Source organism: Rhinopithecus roxellana, chromosome 10 (assembly GCF_007565055.1).
Source record: "Rhinopithecus roxellana isolate Shanxi Qingling chromosome 10, ASM756505v1, whole genome shotgun sequence".
Taxonomy (NCBI): domain Eukaryota; kingdom Metazoa; phylum Chordata; class Mammalia; order Primates; family Cercopithecidae; genus Rhinopithecus; species Rhinopithecus roxellana.
The window spans coordinates 107875167-107895878 of record NC_044558.1 but is presented as its reverse complement, the minus strand read 5'-3'; the positions used below and the strand labels follow the sequence as shown (position 1 = coordinate 107895878).

At 36.8% G+C, this 20712-nt stretch overlaps 1 protein-coding gene across 2 annotated transcripts in view; it reads right to left on the bottom strand.

Moving 5' to 3' along the window:
• The window catches only part of CFAP54 (cilia and flagella associated protein 54), a 380731-nt gene that overhangs the window by 95148 nt on the left and 264871 nt on the right, over positions 1-20712 (bottom strand). For both annotated transcript variants that reach the window (XM_030939210.1, XM_030939211.1), the window contains 2 exons: positions 7426-7599; positions 5397-5620 (listed from right to left, as the gene is read on the bottom strand). In XM_030939210.1, the coding sequence (XP_030795070.1) occupies positions 5397-5620; positions 7426-7599 (398 nt within the window). The remainder of the gene's footprint in view (positions 1-5396; positions 5621-7425; positions 7600-20712) is intronic.

Genomic DNA, 20712 nt, shown 5'->3' with positions numbered 1-20712 from the left:
TTTTTTCACTGGTGAATATACTAAGGGTGTGGTTATAAATTACTATTATTTTTCCAATAGTATTTTTTTTGCAATGCCATATGGAAAATAAGACAAATTTTGCTCCAAAGTCTAAAATCCATTCCTCTAAAATCCACTTGCTCTGAAAATTTAAAATCCTCCTCTCCTTAAATGAATGTGGCTGATTTGTAAGTTTGGTCCGTGATGAATATGAGCCCAGCTTCTTTTATGTAATTTTGGTCACTGACTGAGGAATCTTCAAGACATATAAATGTATAGAATGCAATTGCCAAGTTGGTAAATTACTTAGTTTTTTAAGGTAACTGAAAAAGCAAAGCATGGTTGCTAATGATCAACAAAACAACAGGCTAGCCATAGAGATAATAATGGTAAAAACAATATTTCAAGTCTAAAAAGGACCGTCTGAGATTGCAGTGAGCCAATATCATGCCACTGCACTCCAGCCTGGGCGACAGAGCGAGACTCAGTCTCAAGAAAAAAAAAATGACCTTCTTCAATGAAGTGCAAACTACTTTCAATATTAACTTCTTGTTATGCCCAAGATTATAGCATGACAGCTGGGAAGTGGTCCCTCTATTTCAGTCTTTTTGATATCTAAGGCCTGTCAAGGTTTGATGACCAAGGAGTATTTGTCAGTGGCCAAAAAGAAATGCCTGGCGTTTCTATAAGGCTTTGTCCTTCCCATTATTTCTGAGCCTATTCAAGATATAATATGACTGTGAATGTAAGTCTTCAAAATAAAATAAAAACGGAAATAAAAACACTGACCTTTCAAGTTGTCTACTGATAAAAGAAAAAATGTTTTGACTGAAAGGTAATATTAAATGTGAAAAGTTTTCTAAATGTCTAGAGACAATCATAAAAGGCTATTATAAACCAGAATCCTTGCTTCTAAAAGCATGACCAAAATACACAATAAGCAAGATTAGCAGGGTTAAACAATCATTTGTAAGTGCTTAATTAAGAGTAATTTTATGTCAGGCAGTTCATCAAAAGAGAAAAAAACAAATAATTGATTCAAAAAATAATTTCTTAAATTTCTTCATATCTGAGTGACTTTCAGAGGTTCTGACAACTATTTTAGCAAATACTTCATATTCAATAACTAGATAAGTATTGAAAAGTAAAAATACCTTTTATTTCAATATGTGCATTGTTTATTAGCACAGCAGTCTAATAATGATAAATTATAAACATAAGTCAACATCAAAATAGGTATTTAATTTTCCATTACCTTTCAAATACTATAATATGTAGTTGCCAAGAGGACTCATTACATATGCTAATTGATGAATTATACACTGAGTACTTTTATTCTATTTTTTTTATTCTTTGAAAGAAATAAAACAACAGGCCTACCAGGAGAACCCTGGTTTGCCACAGTCCTATAAACAATAAAGCAGCTCACGCTAGTCAGATATTTAACCTTACACTGACTGTCACAGGCATACAGTCCAAGCATGAATAACTCAGCATTACAGACAATTTTAATCATATTCTTTTTGGGGAATTTTTAATGTAACTTGTTTGCCACCTTTGTTTTTCCATCACAAAGCTCCGAAAGACTTCACAACATGCAGAATCACACCACTGATGAGCACAACACAGAGCAATGATTGTTCTGGAAAGGCATCTACTTCTTTGTGGGGGAAAGTAGGTTTAAGTGTCAAATTATGGAACGAGTTTGATTGAAAATAGCCTCCTGAGTGATTAAAGGTTCAAAAATGTTATTATAAAAATCAGCCAAGCTTGGAGTTTATATATATATATATATAAATCCAAAAGGCTTTATGCTCATTAGCTGTCTACCCCAGTGAAACGAACACATGATGAGGTGGTTTGCACCTGTCAGGCAAGAGACAGTGATCTCCAGAGCTGATTATCCTGGGGAGTGTTAAACTAATTATATCAAAAAAGAGCAAACAGGGTGAAACAACTCTTTGATAACACTGCTGCCATTAGAAATATCACATGTATTTACAATGTATTCAAGCTTGAACATTTGGAGCATAATCTTTGGGAAATGGGTAATGATAGACTGCCCTTAATACTAAAATACTCAAGCAGAGTTCCTTTTAGAATAGTATTTAAGAAATCACACCTATTAGTTTCTGAACTCTTAGATAATATTCACAAGAATAGATCAATTGAAACTATTGTTCTCAGTCTTCCTGTCCTCTGCCTCCTACTCCAAAATGCCTGAGGTATCTGTGACACCTGGCAGTAATCCTCAAAGACAGTCTCAGTTCCCAGGAGGGGTGAATCTGAATCTGGTGTTAGATGGCAACGATGTCATTCTACTCCCACTGAGCGCTTCTGTGTGCAGGGCCAGACATTAACATGACCTTCCCGGCCTGCTCACCTCCTCACTCACTCCTTCCCATGGAGGAGTGTTGCTCGATTGCTGAATCTAGGAAAAAGAACTTTGGGCATGCCTATTTCTGTGTTTTCTTCCTGGGAGTAAAATGTTTGCAGGAAGTGAACACTCTCTGCTCCTCATGTAACAGATTTTAAGGAGCCTGTCCCCACGTGAGGAGCCTGAAATGACCCAATAATATGAGGCCAGATTAGTAAATCTGTCTACTTCGGTACTCATTACTATGAAGATCATTTCACCAATAAATATAAGTGACATCCTATAATATCAACTTCATGACTCCTAAAGATGAGCACTTTTAAATCCCAATCTGTTTTACTCTTTTATCTTATTTCCTGAACGATTTAGAATCTGGGCACAGAATGGGGTTGCTAAGCATCGGGCATGCCACAATATCCCAGTATCTGGGAAGAGAGAGGAAGTCGTTTGAAAAATCTTCCAGTGTGCTTTCAATACATTGCACTGAGGGCCACTGCATGACCCCAACTGAGAATCATTTCTTTAACTGGATTCTTAAAAATATCTTAATAGGTCTTTCCACTACTTTTAAAAACTTACAATTTATTAACAGTCATCTGACTCTCTTGAGTAGGGAAGAAATGTTCAAAAGAGTGATGTTTTTAAAAAAATGTATAATTATTGGCCAGGTGCGGTGGCTCATGCCTGTAATCCCAGCACTTTGGGAGGCCGAGGTGGGTGGATCACGAGGTCAGGAGATCAAGACCATCCTGGCTAACATGGTGAAACCCTGTCTCTACTAAAAATACAAAAAATTAGTTGGGCGTGGTGGTGGGTGCCTGTAGTCCCAGCTACTCAAGAGGCTGAGGCAGGAGAATGGCGTGAACCCGGGAGGCAGAGCTTGCAGTGAGCTGAGATCGCGCAACTGCACTCCAGCCTGGGCGACAGAGCAAGACTTCGTCTCAAAAAAAAAAAAAAAAAGTATAATTATCTACCCAAAACATAAGGCTGCTATATTCTAGTAGGATAAGATAAGCAAGGGTCACCATTCTGGAACAAGCCACATTATCAGTTCTCTGGGAACTTCTCTGGGAGAGCTGGCAACAGTAACATGAATTTATCTTATATGGGAAAATCTATAGCTTTAAAAATTAAAGAGTTCAATGGTAAAGTCCAAAGTAGAGATAATTCAAAATACATCAGTGATTTTTTTTCTAGTTTTGAAAGAATTCTGTACAACTTACTCATTTCACAAATATGTATTGGAAGTTTACAATATGCTATATCCACTTGAGTTTTCTACAAGAATCTCCAATTCTGTATCTACAAAGCAGAAAAATGCGCTCATCCTCCTGCCTCCCCTGTATGTGCTAATGATGTCACCATGCACTAATGATCACAGATAGAAGTTCCAAATGGTACAAGAGGCTCTAGTCATTTCCTCTTCACTTTCCAGGTTCAAAGAGTCACAAAACTGTTGTTGTTGTTTTCTTTTTTTTTTTTTTTTTTTTTTTGAGACGGAGTCTGGCTCTGTCGCCCAGGCTGGAGTGCGGTGGCCGGATCTCAGCTCACTGCAAGCTCCGCCTCCCAGGTTCACGCCATTCTCCTGCCTCCGCCTCCCAAGTAGCTGGGACTACAGGCGCCCGCCTCGTCGCCCGGCTAGTTTTTTGTATTCTTTAGTAGAGACGGGGTTTCACCGTATTAGCCAGGATGGTCTCGATCTCCTGACCTTGTGATCCGCCCGTCTCGGCCTCCCAAAGTGCTGGGATTACAGGCTTGAGCCACCGCGCCCGGCTGTTGTTGTTGTTTTCAATGTTACTTAAGCAAATATGTTTTACAGCCATCTCTTCCTTTCCATTCTTGTGTCATAAGCTTCATAACTTCATCACCTGTCTCTTAAATAACTCACTTTTTCAGGAGGCTGAGACAGAAGAATCACTTGAACCCAGGAGGTAGAGGTGGCAGTGAGCCAAGATCACACCACTGCACTCCAGCCTGGGCAATAGAAAGAGACTCTGTCTCCAAAAAAAAAAAAAAAAAAGCCTCACTTTTTCATCTATCCTTTGCCAATCAGCCCTATTGAAAGTAAAACTAAGATGTACTAATTTTCACATTATTTCTGCTAGTATTAATCCTGCCATTTTCTCTTAAAAAACATCTCTGAAATAAAGTAACTTTCCTCTGTTTTAACCCTGTCACTGTTTCTCTACCACCACACTAAGACTATATGTACAGGGACTATGCTTTATCCATCCTTTGTTTCTCCACCAACTAAGAGTGTCTCTGGCACATAGTAGGTATTCAACATAGGTTGGCTGAATACCAATTTCAAATACATATTCTTATTTTTAAATAAAATCCTTTACTTTTTCAGTATCTTTTATCACATTCATTTTGGAAGTTTATCCAAACTACTATTATTCAAGACTTTAGTAGCTTTAATTTTTAAAAATCTCCATTTATATTCCTCTTTCTATGTCTCTACAATCAGTATCTTAAAATGTTTCCATATTACATATCTTGGGAAAATGTATCCAATTTAATAACACTTTTCCAAATAAAAAGCCTTTGCACTTTTATTTTAAAGTGTTACCTCTATTATTTATTCACACTCACGATTGCAAAAAGTACCCACAATGAAGAATTTTTATCACGCATTTAAAACCAAGGTACAGAAATTGGGCACGGATTTAGACACTCTCAGTCTAGCTTTCTTATAGGGTGATGATACTGAAATTTGTGTAACTTCTTGGCAAAATGGTCGCTTGAGAGATGCTGTTTTGTGCAGAATACAGAGACTTCTGAGGCACTTTAAAAGACTCATGAAAACAAGACTGAACAATTGAAATGTGAACTGTCCTAAAATCCCAGGATGTTTGGTTGGGCTATCCACATGGCAACACAGGAAAGAGCCTTCCCTAGAACTGTGAGGGAACTAGAAATCTTTGTGCCAGCATGGAAGCTAATGTGCTTCCTTCTGAAATATAAGGATGATTCCAATAAGTTTTATGTAAACATATGATATTTCAAAACATGTTACCTTGGCAGATGATTCACGTAATTCTTTTTCTGAAAGAGGGGGATTTTCCAGTTGACAAAGAAGTTCTTTTGGAAATTCATCAATACAAGAAGAAGAATACAGCTGTAAGAATTTTTTAAGGAAAAAATGCACTTCTTTCTGGCGCAAAATCAACTCAGAGTTGTAAAGGGATGTGAGAAGTGTATCATCTGGCAAAGAAATTCCAGATACTGGTGTTGCAGATGCTTAGGAAAGAAAAATACCTTAGTTTAGGTTAATGTTAGAAAATGGGATGATCTCAACATTGTTGGTATTTGCTCACTAACCACTATCTTTACATATTCTCACCTCCACTAAAGGCTGCTAATGACCTTCCTCTGTTTTTAGGGCTTATACACTAATGGAATTGTTTCTTGCCACGGAAGGAAAGAAAACTTCAGGCCAGGTGCAGTGGCTTATGCCTATAATCCTGGCACTTTGCGAGACTGAGATGGAAGGATCACCTGAGGTCAGGAGTTTGAGACCAGCCTAGCCAAAACAGTGAAACCCTATCTCTACTAAAAATATAAAAATTAGCTGGGCATGATGGCACATGCCTGTAATCCCAGCTACTCAGGAGCCTGAGGCAGGAGAATCACTTGAATCTGGGAGGTGAAGGTTGCAGTGAGCCAAGATTGCACCACTGCACACCAGCCTGGGTGACAATAAAAAAAAAAAAAAGATTAAAAAAAGAAAATTTCAGAGGCACATGAGGCTAATGCTTAGTTTTAGGTATTAACAATGGTGTCATATATTCCATGTAGCTATTTTCTTTTGGGTTCCCCCTAAAACAGATTCTAAGGTAAGAATTTGTAGACAGTTTATTTGAAAAGTCATTTCAAGAAGCACAAGTGAGGGAATGGACAAAATGTGACAGAGAAAAGAAAAAGAGCCAATAAGGGCGAGTAAATGAGTGGGTTACAGCCTTGGGCAGTGAGGGCTCAGTCCCACTGGGGACCTTCTGACAAACCACGTACAACTATCCCATCGAGAGACTGAGAAGCTGGTATGTTTATCTAGGAGCTCCCTACCTCAATAGTTGAAGGTTACTCCTGTGTCTGTGGAAACCCTGTCTGCAGGCTGGTCAAACCTCAGTAGCTTCAAAGAAAGCCCAGGGCAGAAAAGCAGTACGACATGGCACTTGTGGTGGGAAGTGCCAGCAGGTGAATTCAGAGGTGATCAGAGTGGCTGAAGGGCAAGGGATCACCAGAGCTGGCTGCACTGGCTCTTCTTCATGTCCTTTCCCTCTGAACTTCCCTTGCTCTAGCCCTCGTCACCATGAACCTTTTTGTCCTGACACCTTTCAGAGGGCTTGTTAGTTCCTGGTAACTGTGCTTAGCAACTCTGTGACTCAGCCTATTTGCCCTGCTGGTTTCCCCATCACAGTGTCCTGACATGGGTCAAATTACCTATTCTGACTGTTTGCACTGATGGGTAACACTGGATCACCAACATCATGAGCACAGATAAAACAACAATGTCACACAATCACAAGGGGGACTGATGTGAAGCAGATTTTATCAGTTTTTCTGGATATTTTTTAGATAGCACCAATGATTTAAAAAAAAAAAAACTCCATGGAATTAATATCCCATCTGAAGTCTTGCATTTCTTCCCTTTGACATACTGGCTACTGGACCACTCTTTCTCTAAAGCCAAAATGTCATCTTGTTCATTTCATAAACTGTCACATTGGAATCACTAGTTCTTAACTGCTCTGAGCCATGGACCACTTTGGCAGTGGTCTTAGAAAGCCTCTGGATGCCTCCTTATCATAATGTTTTTAAACATATGAAATAATATATAGAGAATTTCTAAAGAAACCAATTACATTGAAATACTATTCTATCCAAAGATGCATGTATCCCAGGTTAAGAACCCATGAAATTTTCATCTTCTGATGACAGTCACTCAGAAGGATGTCAAAGTATCTTATAATTCTCAACAAGAAACACGACTTAAACAGGAATTAGAAAGAAATATGTTCTCTCTTAACACATCAAAAACCTACCTAGCAGTTTGCTCAGATTATTAATCCTCTGAAGGTGAATATAGTAGCGCAGTAGAAGGATCCATGTAATATCCACTTTGGTCTGAGTCTTTTTTCTACCATCTGTGCTGTCACACACATCATCATTTTGGTACAAAAATGTACAGGAAGTCTGGAAGAGGACTTGGTAGTTGTCTGAAAGTGAAAAACTTTTTTTTGTAATACAATGGTATGCTTTCCTTGAAAAACAATCATGAACAGAAAAAAAGCACAGCTCATAAAGGAAATGCTGACACATGATACTACATTCAATAAAAGTCTTTTGTATCACTGCAGACACCAAACACCAAGTTAAAAGACCAACCACAGACTGAGAAAAAGATATTTAATATATATATGTGAATTATCCTTCTCTAATATGTGTAAACACCTTGTACCAATCAACAAACAAATGTCAAGCAACACAATTTCAACAGGCAATTCATAGAAAAAGTGGGCAAAGAATATCAACAGGCAATTCATAGAAAAGTAAACCCAAATGACCAAAATTTTTAGCATCACTAAAAATTAGAAAAAGGCAAATTAAAATGAATTACCATTTCATATCCCTTAGGAACTGATAGATACCAAAATCTGAAAATAATAAATATTGGTAATAATGTGAAGAAATTGGAATGTTCACACATTACTTGTGAGGGCAACTATTTGGAAAGCAATTTGGCAAGATCTAAGAAAACTGAAAATGCAGATACCCATAAATGTGTACCAAGAGGTTTCCACAAAGTACTGTTTGCAATATTAAAAAAAGGAAACTTTAAAATATAAACAGGAGTCTAATCATTTGAAGCCATTTAAAGTGAATGAATTAGATCTATATGGGAGAAAATATAGCGTGGAATCTCAGTTCAGATCCCAGCTGTACACTCACTAGTGTGTGACCTTGAATCTCTCTGTGCCTTGGGCCTCTCTGGGCTTTTGATTCTCCTCTCCTCCCCTCTCCTCCTCTCTCGTCCCCTCTCCTCCCCTCCTCTCTCCTTCCCCCCGCCCTTTTTTTTTTTTTTTTTGAGATGGAGTTTCACCTTTGTTGCCCAGGCTGGACTGCAATGGTGCGATCCTGGCTCACCGCAACTTCCTCCTCCTGGGTTCAAGCGATTCTCCTGCCTCAGCCTTCCGAGTAGCTGGGATTGCAGGCATGTGTCACCACGACCAGATAATTTTGTAATTTTGTGTTTTTATTAGAAACGGGGTTTCTCCATGTTGGTCAGCCTGGTCTTGACCTCCCAACCTCAGGTGATCCGCCTGCCTCGGCCTCCCAAAGAACTGGGATTACAGGCATGGGCCATTGCGCCTGACCTCTTACTTTTCTTTAAAATGGGCATTATAAGAGTAATGATGGATAGATCCTGACAACATATACTGAGTCAGCACAGGTTCCAGGCAATATAGAGTATGATACCATTTGTGTAAGTTTGAAAACAATATGATTATTTGTATCATTTACATGCAAATAAATAATATTTGATTAGAATAGTGGTTGTCTCTGGGAAGCGATAAAAGGAAGATAAATAGAATCTTCTATGGTTAATGGCCTATGCATGTTTTCTTGAATAAGATGAATCTCTACATACTCACCATCCACCTTGGAATACAAATTCCCAGTACTTTGGGAGTATCTTATAAGCCTCTCTCTACTTCCATTTCTCTCTCACTGCCTGAGCTCATGTCCCAGAAATAATCCCTATCCAAAATTTTGTGTTACTAATCCCTTATCTGTCCTTTACTCTTTAAACATATACATTACATAACATGTAATAAATAAAACATTGCTAACTTTATCTTTTTAGAACTTTATAGGAAGAGAATCATATTGAGTGCATTTATCTATTATTTTCTTTTTCCTTTAAACACTAGGCTTTGAAAATTCAGCCAGGCTACTGCAGGTAGATGTTATTCACTTTTTTTTCTGTTATTATGTAGTATTTCAGTATAGGAATATACCACAATTTATGTATCTATTCTACCATTGGTGGACATGTGATTTCTTTCTAATTTTGTTTTATTTTGGTCTTTACTGTTATGAACAAGGCTGCTATAAATTTTGAGTACATATTGTCTGGCGCATACGTGCACAAATTACCTGGAGGTGGAATTAGTAGGTTGTTCTTTTTTAGGTGTCTTTTGATCAATCTTGCCTTTTGTCCTTTTATATAAATTTTGACCAATCTTGCCTTTTGTTCTCTTATATAAATTTTAGCATCAGTTTGTCAAATTCCACAAAATAGAACCTATTACTAAACTACATTAAATCTATCAATCATTTTTAGAATACTTGGCATTTATCAATACTGAGCCTTCTTAACTATAAACATGGTATGTTTTCTTGTCTCTTTCAATGAAATTTTACAATTGTTTCACAACTTTCATTAGATTAGTCCCTAAAGGTCTTATGTTTTTTTGTAGTTACTGTAATAACATCTTTTAAAAATACATTTTCTGTTAAAAATGTATAGAAATAAAATCTTACATCCAGCAACCTTGCTAAATATTTTTTATTGCCTATACATCTTGGGAAGTTTCTATGTGAATAATCTGTAGTGAAAGATGGATTTTTTTCTTCTTTCCCATTATTTGTACTTTTTATTTCTTTTCCTTATATTATTCTGCAGGGTAGGACTTCCAGAACAATTGTGAATCAAAGTAACAATAGCATTTTTCTTACTCTTGATTTTAAAGGTAATAGTTTTAGCATTTGAATATTGATTTTAAATACAGTTGGCATGTTTTCCCACTTGTAACTTTTTCAAATTAATATTTTTTAATTCCCAGTTTTAGAATCATAAGTGGTTGTTGAATTTTATTGAATTTTTCTGTACCTATTTGAGATGATTATTATTTTTCTCTTTCAATCTATTAAAGTAGTGACTTAGTTCAACAGATTTTCTGATGTTGAATTACATTTGCATTTCTGGAAATAATCCAATTTGACATGATGTGTCTTTTAATATGCTGCTTATTTTGATCAAAGTCAAACATTTACATAATCAAAAATAAAATTCCCTCTCCCAGAGACAAGCATTTTTAACCATTTGTACTTCAGTTCTTCTAGCAGTTAGTTCCAACTCTTAAAATAATTTCCTTATAGCATTTTCCTAAACTATCAGTTTTAGAAAACATATCTAGTGACTTTTTCTGTGACAGATGAAATATGAGCTCATAAAACCATTCCTCTTCACTTCAAAATGTTTATAGTTATATCACCATTTTTAGTTCCCCTATTTTTATACATCAACAATGTTCTAAAAGCTCTTTCTGGTTCCACCAAATACAAGTCGTATCTCTTGATGTCTTCCTTTGTATTCTAATAGTACCTGCATCCCTTTATGGCCTTCTCCTTGCTCGGCTTTCTATTTCCAAAGTTGGTAACATTTACATTCTGTTCTATACTCATAACAAACCCTTCATTGTTTTGTCAATAAGTTGAAAATCAATAAATAATACATTATTATGATTGTATAGGAATTGTTTGCTTCAATATGATTAAATTACTTTCACTAAGGGTCACTGTCAAAACTTGTGACCCACAAAGGGTAAAATTCTCAGCATAAAGGTCAAAGGGATCGTTTTTACTCACACCAGTCTCTAAATCAGGTCATATTCTAATTCACTTCATATTTGGACTATGAATACTTAAAGAATATTTTTCCCTAGAATTTCTGAATGTCTTTTCTTCCTTGTTGAGAGAAGTAATATTTGCACTCTTCACCGTATTCCTAATATCATCTAGCTTTTTAGTCATTCTATCTGCTGCCTAGAATCCATTCATGCTATTGGAGACATACTTGAGATCACAAACTTGCCACTCCAGTTTGTACTGATGTATTTCTAGACTACTGCACAGCTGGCAACTCTGATGGCCCTTTCCTCTCTTCCTCTTTCTTTCTTTTTTCTATATTACATCTACTTCTTTCTTCATTTGCAACTCTGTGTGCTAGGGTGCATTCCCAAGTAACTTTTTTTTTAAAAGTTCACCAAAAGTTAACCACTGGCATCTTTACAAGGCCCTTGTACTTGATTGATCATTTAGTGAAATATATAATTTTAGTTGACACTCATTTTTCCCTTAAACTTCAAAGGCCTTGCTCTGTGGCTTTCCAGCATCTACTATTGCTGGTGAGAAGCCTGATGCTAGTCAAATTCTCATTCCTTTCTCATTGGACTGAACTTCCCCATCTGGAATATTTTTTGTCAACTCCTCGTTATCTGTGATTATTTAAAATTTCATTTTGGATCTAGGTATAGTCTTTTTCATTCATGCTGCTTGGAACACAATAGGCCTTTTCAACTTGAACTGATCTCTGTTCAATCCTGCAAACTATTCTTGTATTTGTTTCTGTAATGATCACCTCCTATTTTTTCCTTTATCTCTATCTTGAATATCAGTTAGTTGAAAGTTGAAAATTCTTTGCTGAGTCAGTCCTTTTCTCTTTCTCTCTCCCTCTCCTCTCTCTCACCCCACATAGTGGACACTTGATTTATGACAGAGGTAACACTGCAGTGTTGTAAAGAAGGGGTTTTCTAAAATACACTGTTCTGGGTTAAATGTGTATACATACAGAAAAAAGTTAATATTAATTTCAGCCTCACACCACACACAAAAATAGACTCTGGGTGAACTGTAGATCTAAATGTGAAAGATTAAAAATGATAAAAACATAGAAGGTACCTTTATGATTTTTGTTTAGGAAAAGATTTCTGAAACTGAACACAAAAAGCATACAAACCATTATAAGGATTAATTAATTTGGCATAAAAACTATAAACTTTGGATAATCAAAAGAAACTACTACTGAATAAAAAGGTAAAACAAAGAATGGGAAAAGATATTTGCAATAATCTACCAAAGGGTCATATCCAGAGTATATCAAGAACGCCCCCATATCTCTAAATCAAAGACAGAAAACTCCCAGGAAAAGTAGACATCATTTGAGAAAAAGTTCACCCCCCAAAACTATGCAAGAGCCAATGTACCATATATAATAGTGTTCAATCTCTTTTTTTTTTTTTTTTTTTTTTTGAGGCAGAGTCTCACTCTGTCGCCCAGGCTGGAGTGCAGTGGCCGGATCTCGGCTCACTGCAAACTCCGCCTCCCGGGTTCACGCCATTCTCCTGCCTCAGCCTCCCGAGTAGCTGGGACTACAGGCACCCGCCACCTCGTCCGGCTAGTTTTTTGTATTTTTTAGTAGAGACGGGGTTTCACTGTGTTAGCCAGGATGGTTTCGATCTCCTGACCTCGTGATCCGCCCGTCTCGGCCTCCCAAAGTGCTGGGATTACAGGCTTGAGGCCAGTGTTCAATCTCTTTTGTCATCAAAATAAATTTCAAATTAAGACCACTTAATCTTAATTGCAATCTGGACTACTGCATAGCTGGCAACACTGAGGGCCCTTTCCTCTCTTCCCTTCTTTTTTCTGTATTACATCTACTTCTTTCTTCATTTGCAACCCTGTGTGCTGGGGTGCATTCTCAAGTAACTTTCTTTTTAAAAAGTTCACCAAAAGTAAACCACTGTAGTCTTTACAAGACCCTGTACTTGATTGGTCATGTAGTGAAATATATAATTAATATACATGTTAATATATAAATTAATATATAAATAATAAATACATAATTAATATAAGATTTCATGTAGTGAAATCTTAATTGCAATTAAGATTAAGTGGTCTTCTTGGCAATACCCACTAAAGCTAAAATCATCTATGTCTTATGACCAGCAATTCCACTCCTTGGCATATTATAAAAACACATACATCTGTGCACAAAAATGTCACATACAAATATATTCATAGCAGCATTATTCATAACCCCAAATGTTTACCAACAGTAGAATGGACACTCAATTGTGCTATTATGCCCACCAAAAGAAAGAATCACACAAACATAAGGGTGAACAGAAGTCAGACAGAAAAGAATACAGACTATATGATTTCATTTATACAAAATTCAAAAGCTGGCCAAACTAATCTATCCGTTACAAATCAGAAAGAAGAGAGGTTACTAGGGGCCAGAAGGGAACACGATGTAGACTTTTGGAGTGCTGGTCTTATTCCATTTCTTGACCTAGTGATGGTTACATGGGGTTTCCTTTGTGATAATTAATGAAGCTGTAAATTCGTAATTTGTGAGGTATTTTTGTTTTTTGTTTTTTGAGAGGGAGTTTCACTCTTGTTGCCCAGGCTGGAGTGCAATGGCATGATCTTGGCTCATTGCGACCTCTGCCTCCTGGGTCCAAGAGATGCTCCTGCCTCAGTCTCCCGAGTAGCTCGGATTACAGGTGCCTGCCCCCACGCCTAGCTAATTTTTGTATTTTCAGTACAGATGGGGTTTCACCATGTTGGCCAGGCTGGTCTTGAACTCCTGACCTCAGGTGATCCGCCCACCTTGGACTCCCAACGTGCTGCGATTACAGGCGTGAGTCATTGCGCCTGGCCATGATTTGTGTTCTTTTCCGTATATATTGTATAATAGAGTAAAACGCTTAGTTCTTAAAAAACAATTTTGTGGTGACTTCCAATCTGAAGACGTTCATATAATATTGGCACATCCCTTTTTCCCCTGAAAATTATCCCAAAACAACAAAGAAAACAAGTAACAAAAACACAAATTCCATTTTCAGTAAATCAGAGAAGAGCTAAAAATCCTAAGCCACAAAATGTGTAGAATAATGCCCAAGGCAGTTGTTATCAAGTAGAATGTACAAAGAAGGATGCAGGTGATGCTACTAAGATGTAAATCTCAGGAAGAAATTGCAAAGTATACTTCTTGATGATGAGCTGTGCATTTTTGAAAAGTATTATAGTGACAGTCAAGCTGAAGAATTGTTTTGAGACCAATTGTTCATAGTTTAAAGAAAAAAGATTTTAAAATTGTAAACCTATATGTGATGAGCCAAAAAAAATTATTTGTTGCAGCCTTTCAAACTAAAAGCTAGATAAATGCATTAGAGAAATGTACACAAAAACCTAGAGACTAATAAAATTTTATATAGTTGATACTGATGAATGCACATTCTGAGGTCTAAGACCAAAATATTCCATTTGCAGTAATCACCCATGGATAAAAATTTAGTCGATGAAATCATGGCACTTTCCAATAATAAAATAACTTGCTAGATTTTAAATGTAGCTGCAAACATAAAGACTCAGTTCATAACTCATCTGCAAAATTATACTTTTGCCTTGTAAATGGCTGAAAACTTTTTAAAGAAGCATGATTAGATTACCTTTTGTTTTTATTTTTAAAATTTGTATGAGTACATAACAGATGTACTACAAATGGCTCACATTTACAGATGTGGCTAGACTTGCAGTTTTGCTTATATTTGTCTAACAGTATCAGCATACACTATTCAAAGAAGATCTCTTCCTATGTGAATGACTGGCAACTTTTTTTGAATCTAATGGTCTATCCTGGAACACCTGTGTTAGCATTTGGCATTGATGGCACAAAAGCAATGGTAAATTTAATGGCCAGTGCCTTAGCAGGAATGTAGGAAGGTAGTGGCACCAAACCATCCTAGCAGTGCTTGCATTCTTCATTGCCATGCCCTCACAGTAGAATGAACACATTGATTTAAATGTCAGTTTCATTTAAGAATATCCTTGACAGGGCGGGCGCAGTGGCTCACACCTGTAATCCCAGCACTTTGGGAGGCCAAGGCGGGTGGATCACCTGAGATCAGGAGTTCGAGACCAGCCTGACCAACATGGAGAAACCCCGTCTCTACTAAAAATACAAAATTAGCCAGGCGTGGTGGCGCATGCCTGTAATCCCAGCTACTCGGGAGGCTGAGGCAGGAGAATCTCTTGAACCCGGGAGGCGGAGGTTGCGGGGAGCCGAGATCGCGCCATTGCACTCCAGCCTGGGCAACAAGAGCAAAACTCCATCTCAAAAAAAAAAAAGAATATCTTTGATGAAGCAGTAAAAGTTGTTAATGTTATTAACTATTGACCCTTGAGCACACACCTTTTTGATCTTTTCTGTGATAAAATGGGAAGCACACAAAAAGCACTCCTGCTGCATACTGAAGTACAATGGCTGTCTCCAGGAAAAGCACTTAAGTGATTCTTTGAGTTGCAAACTGAATGACTACTTTTACTTTTTTTTTCATGGACAGCCATTTTTACTGAAAGAACAGCTGACAAGACAAAGTGTTTTCAGACTTAGGTAGGAGGCAAACATTTGTTCAAAAATGAAAGAAGTATTCCTGACTTCCAGGGAAATAACTGACAGGTGTGCTGCCAAAGATAAAATTCAAGTTTTGAAGTAATGGAAAACTTATATCTACCACTATGAACGTTTCAATACTTAGAATTTTCTGATAGGAATTGTGGTGACATTTTCACATGTTTTATATTGTTCAATAAAATGTATACATGTTTAGAAGACCTGCATATTTGAAGTCCATATTTTCCAAATGCATAATACACACTGTTACAAAATCATGCATGGGTAAAAGATGTCATTCAATTACAAGACAGACTAATGTATTTTGATATAACAGAGTTCAAAAAATTTAATGATATAGTTTCAGATTCTACTTTGGAACTAACTTTTAAGAAACTACCACTTATCCAGCTTCTGGTTTAGTTTCAAAGAAGACTATCGATAATTATCTGAAAAGGCTGTTGAAATACTCCTCCATTTTCTAACTACATATCTGTGTGAGGCTGGATTTTTTTTTTAATTATTTCAACCAAAACATCATATTGCAGCAGATTGACTGCAGAAGTAGGTATGAGAATTCAACTATCTTTTATTGAGTCAGACATTAACGAGATCTATAATATGTTATTTATGTTAACTTGTAATGAGTTTATTACTATACTTTTCTTTTTTTTTTTTTTTTGAGACGGAGTCTCGCTCTGTCTCCCAGGCTGGAGTGCAGTGGCCCGATCTCAGCTCACTGCAAGCTCCGCCTCCCGGGTTTACACCATTCTCCTGCCTCAGCCTCCCGAGCAGCTGGGACCACAGGCGCCCGCCACCTCGCCCGGCTAGTTTTTTGTATTTTTTAGTAGAGACGGGATGGTTTCGTGTTAGCCCACGATGTTAGCCCACTGTGTTAGCCCGGATGGTCTCGATCTCCTGACCTCGTGATCCACCCGTCTCAGCCTCCCAAAGTGCTGGGATTACAGGCTTGAGCCACCGCGCCCGGCCTACTATTCTTTTTAAATTAGTTAATAAACTTTAATTTTTTAGCTTTAATTTCTAACAGAACTGTATATTTTCTATACTAATAGATTTGTCTAATTATTTTACCTAAAGTAAATCTGGGTAAATTATATTTTCCCAGGAAATTACAAGTTGCATAGAAGTTTTCAAATTTGCTTAAAGTTGAACCGAAAAATCTTTAAAAATTTAATTTCTTAAAATCAGTGATTACTTTTTTCTTATCATTTGTGAGAGGTTTTCTTTTTGCTATAACTAATTTTCCTGAAAAAGTTGGCTAATAGTTTTTCCCCTAAAATTACAACTTTCTAATTTTATTGGTTTTGTTTCCTAATTTAATGTATACATATTGTAAAGTTATCTGAAATAATAACATCAAACATACCCCACATATCAATACATTTACATTTAAATCACCTATTACAAGAAAAATACTATCAGGCCTTATAAGAAAGAAAACCCAACTCTATGCCCTATATAAAAGCATATTTAAAATAAAATTATTTCAACAGTTTGAAAATAAAAACATGGGAAAATGTGTAGCAAGAAAATGTAAACCAAAAGAAAGCAATATTTGTGATCTCAGTACTAGGCAAGGTAGAATTATGGCCAAAAAGTGAAACAAAAGTCGGGACCTTTATAATGTTAAAGGGTGTCATTCACAATAAAGATATAATACTTAAGAATATTCACAGTCCAAGTAACATCTTGTCAATAAAAACAAAAACTAGAGATATAATAGGAGGAACAAGTATGTGAGCAGCAGAGGACCTCTGTTCACCTTGTCCAGGTGTTGTCAAACTCTAGCCCATGGGCGAAATCTGGCCACACGTGTTTACGTGGGACTCATGAGCTAAAAATGGTTTTTACATTTTTAATGGTTGGAAAAAAATTAAAAGAATAACATTTTGTGTTACACGATAATCATATGAAACTTAAATGTCAATGTCCACAGTGAAGTTTTTTTTTTGGGGTGGGGGACGGAATCTCACTCTGTTGCTCAGGTTGGAGTGCAGTAGCGCCATCTCAGCTCACTGCAACCTCCGCCTTCTGGGTTCAAGCGATTCTTCTGCCTCAGCCTCCCAAGTAGCTGGGATTACAGGTGCCTGCCACTATGCCCAACTAATTTTTTGTATTTTTAGTAGAAACGGGGTTTCACCATGTTGGCCAGGGTGATCTCGAACTCCTGACCTCATGATTCGCCCGCCTCAGCCTCCCAAAGTGCCAGGATTACAGGCGTGAGCCACCGCGCCCAGCCCACAGTAAAGTTTTAATGGAACACAGCCATGCTCATTCATTCACACTGTGACTATGGCTACTTTCATGCTACAACAGCAAGTTGAGTATGTTCAGCAGAGACCATAAAGACTTAAATAAGTAGACTTAAATATTTACTATCTGACTATTTACAGAAAATAATTGGTGACTACAACCTTGTTCATGGATGATCAAGTGGAGAAAAATACCTAAGGATAATAAAGTAAATATAGTGGCATCAATAACCTCTGTACATAAAAACAACTAATAGAAATAATTTTTTGAATTACAATACAATAAGAAGACAACATCTCTAAAAATAAACCTAACCAGAAAAATACAACATTTATTTGAAGAAAATGTTAAAACGCCCTAAGGGATGTGAACTAGAAAATACAAAGGGCATATAATATTCTTGGTTAAGATCTTTCAGTAGAATAAAAATGTAAGTTATTTCTAAGTTAATGTCTAAATATAACATAATCTCAATAAAAATACAGCAGGACTTTGCTATTATGTACACACAGATGTATGTAATAGCAAAAGAGTAGAAACAACATAAATAGCTATTTTTTTGAACTAGACAAGCTGCTTCCAGACTTAACACACAAAAAAGCCACAAAAGACAATTCTGAAAAGAGAGAGTAATTAATGAGGACTTACCCTTATATGAAGTATATTATTATAAGGTTACAAAAATTTTAAAAATGTATTGAAGCCAGAATGGACAGATCAATTAGAACTGAAAGAAAAGTACAGAAATAGGGTAGCCACCTGGAAAAATTAAATTTATATCCACTTGTCACACTTTACATATTCCAAATAGATTTCTGTGAGTTAAAGAATTTGAGTAGGGAGGACTTTTCTAACTATGACAGAAATTCAAAATCTATCAAAAAGATTAATAATTTCTACTATATAGAAATAAAAAACTTCTTCATGAAACAAATCATGTAAAATGTTAAGTAACAACTGAAAAATTAGAAAGATATATTTACAAATATCACAACTAAGATGTTGATTTTCATAATAAAGGACTTCTACAAATACTTAAAGGCCAAATTTTTTTAATGGGGAAAGATTATGAGCAGAGAGTTCACAAAAACATGTTCAACCTTCATCCTCACCAGAGATGTGCAAATTAAATCTGAACCTTTTGTTCTCCCACCATGTCAACAAAAGTTTAAAAAAGGTTTATAATGTACCTCTGTCAGCAAGGGTGTTGAAAAAAGACCATTTATTAACTGCTGACAAGAGTACAAAGTGGCATAACCTTTTTGGAATGATTTTGGCAAAAATTACCAAATTTACAAATGAAACTACCCTTTGATCTAGACATTTGCTTTATGGGAATTGACCCAATAGATATACTGGCCTATGTACAAAATGATATAAATGTATAAGATGTACAGATGTACGTAATAGCAAAAGAGTAGAAACAAGACAAATAGCTAGCAAAAAGAGACGAATGAATTTAATTATGCTGTACCTATATAAAGGAATATTATACAGCCATAAAAAAGCTGCTTATGTGATGATTTGAAAAAATTGTTGATACATTTATATTAATTTAAAGAAAAAAGAGCAAGGAGCATTATTATGTGTGCAATTATACCACTATTTGTATTTTTATGGGAAAAATCTGTCAATGTATCAGTGTATATACCAGGTTGGTTCACTCAACATCTGTCTTAACTTCCAAATGTGCTGTTCTATACTGTAGAAATTATGAAGATAAAAATGACACTTCCCCGATTTCCTTGCAGCTATTGTCCTGGATGGGATTTTAGGTATTATAAATTCAGTGCATTCATGCAAAACTTGGAGGTGGAACTGGGTTAAGTGGTGAAGGGGACAGGTGATTAAATGTATCTCTTCGGCTGGTGTGATTCTAGCAGAGGAAGTGTGGTTCTTAAGCCTACAGCTGAGCAGAGGCTTTCTACCTTGCAGACAAATTCCTGATCTACAGTTTCCTTTATAGAAAATAAACAAAAGCTGCACCTTGGTGGTCCAGTTACATGTGGCTTAGTCATTTCTGGACACTTAACCTAGAAACTGTTTCTTTAGCCCTCCCATTGACTTTGAAAGTCCTTTGATAAATCTCATTCTATTTGAGTGAATTGGAGTTCATTCTGACCTCTGCCATGGAACTCTGACAGGTGATATAAGCACATAATATCTCTGGTGGGGAACACAAGAAAATGACTCTGGTAGGCAGAATGATGGTCCCCTAAAGATGTTCATGTCTAATCCCCAGAATCTATGAATATGTTAGATTACAGGGCAAAGGAGAATTAAGATTACAGACCGAGCTGGGCATGGTAGCTCATGCCTGTAATCCCAGCACTGTGGGAAGCTGAGGCATGTGGGTCACCTGAGGTCAGGAGTTTGAGACCAGCCTGGCCAACATGATGAAACCCTGTCTCCACTAAAAAAACAAAAATTAGTTGGGCATGGTGCTGGGTGCCTGTAATCCCAGCTACTTAGAAGGCTGAGGCAGGAGAATCGTTTGAACTCAGGAGGTGGAGATTGCAGTGAGCTGAGATTATGCCATTGCACTCCAGCCTGGGCAACAAGAGCAAAACTTCGTCTCAAGAAAAAAAAAAAAAAGATTTCCGACCAATCACCTATCAACTGACTCTGAAATAAGGAGATTAGCCTGGGTTATCCAAGTGGGCCTAATGTAATCACAGGGTCTGTATACGCAGAAACGAAGTCAGAGGAGTATGTTTCCGGGTCAGAGAGATTTGGAGATGCTACACTGCTGCCTTGGAAGATAAAGGGAAGGGCCATGAGCCATGGAATTCAGGTGGCCTCTAGAAGCAGG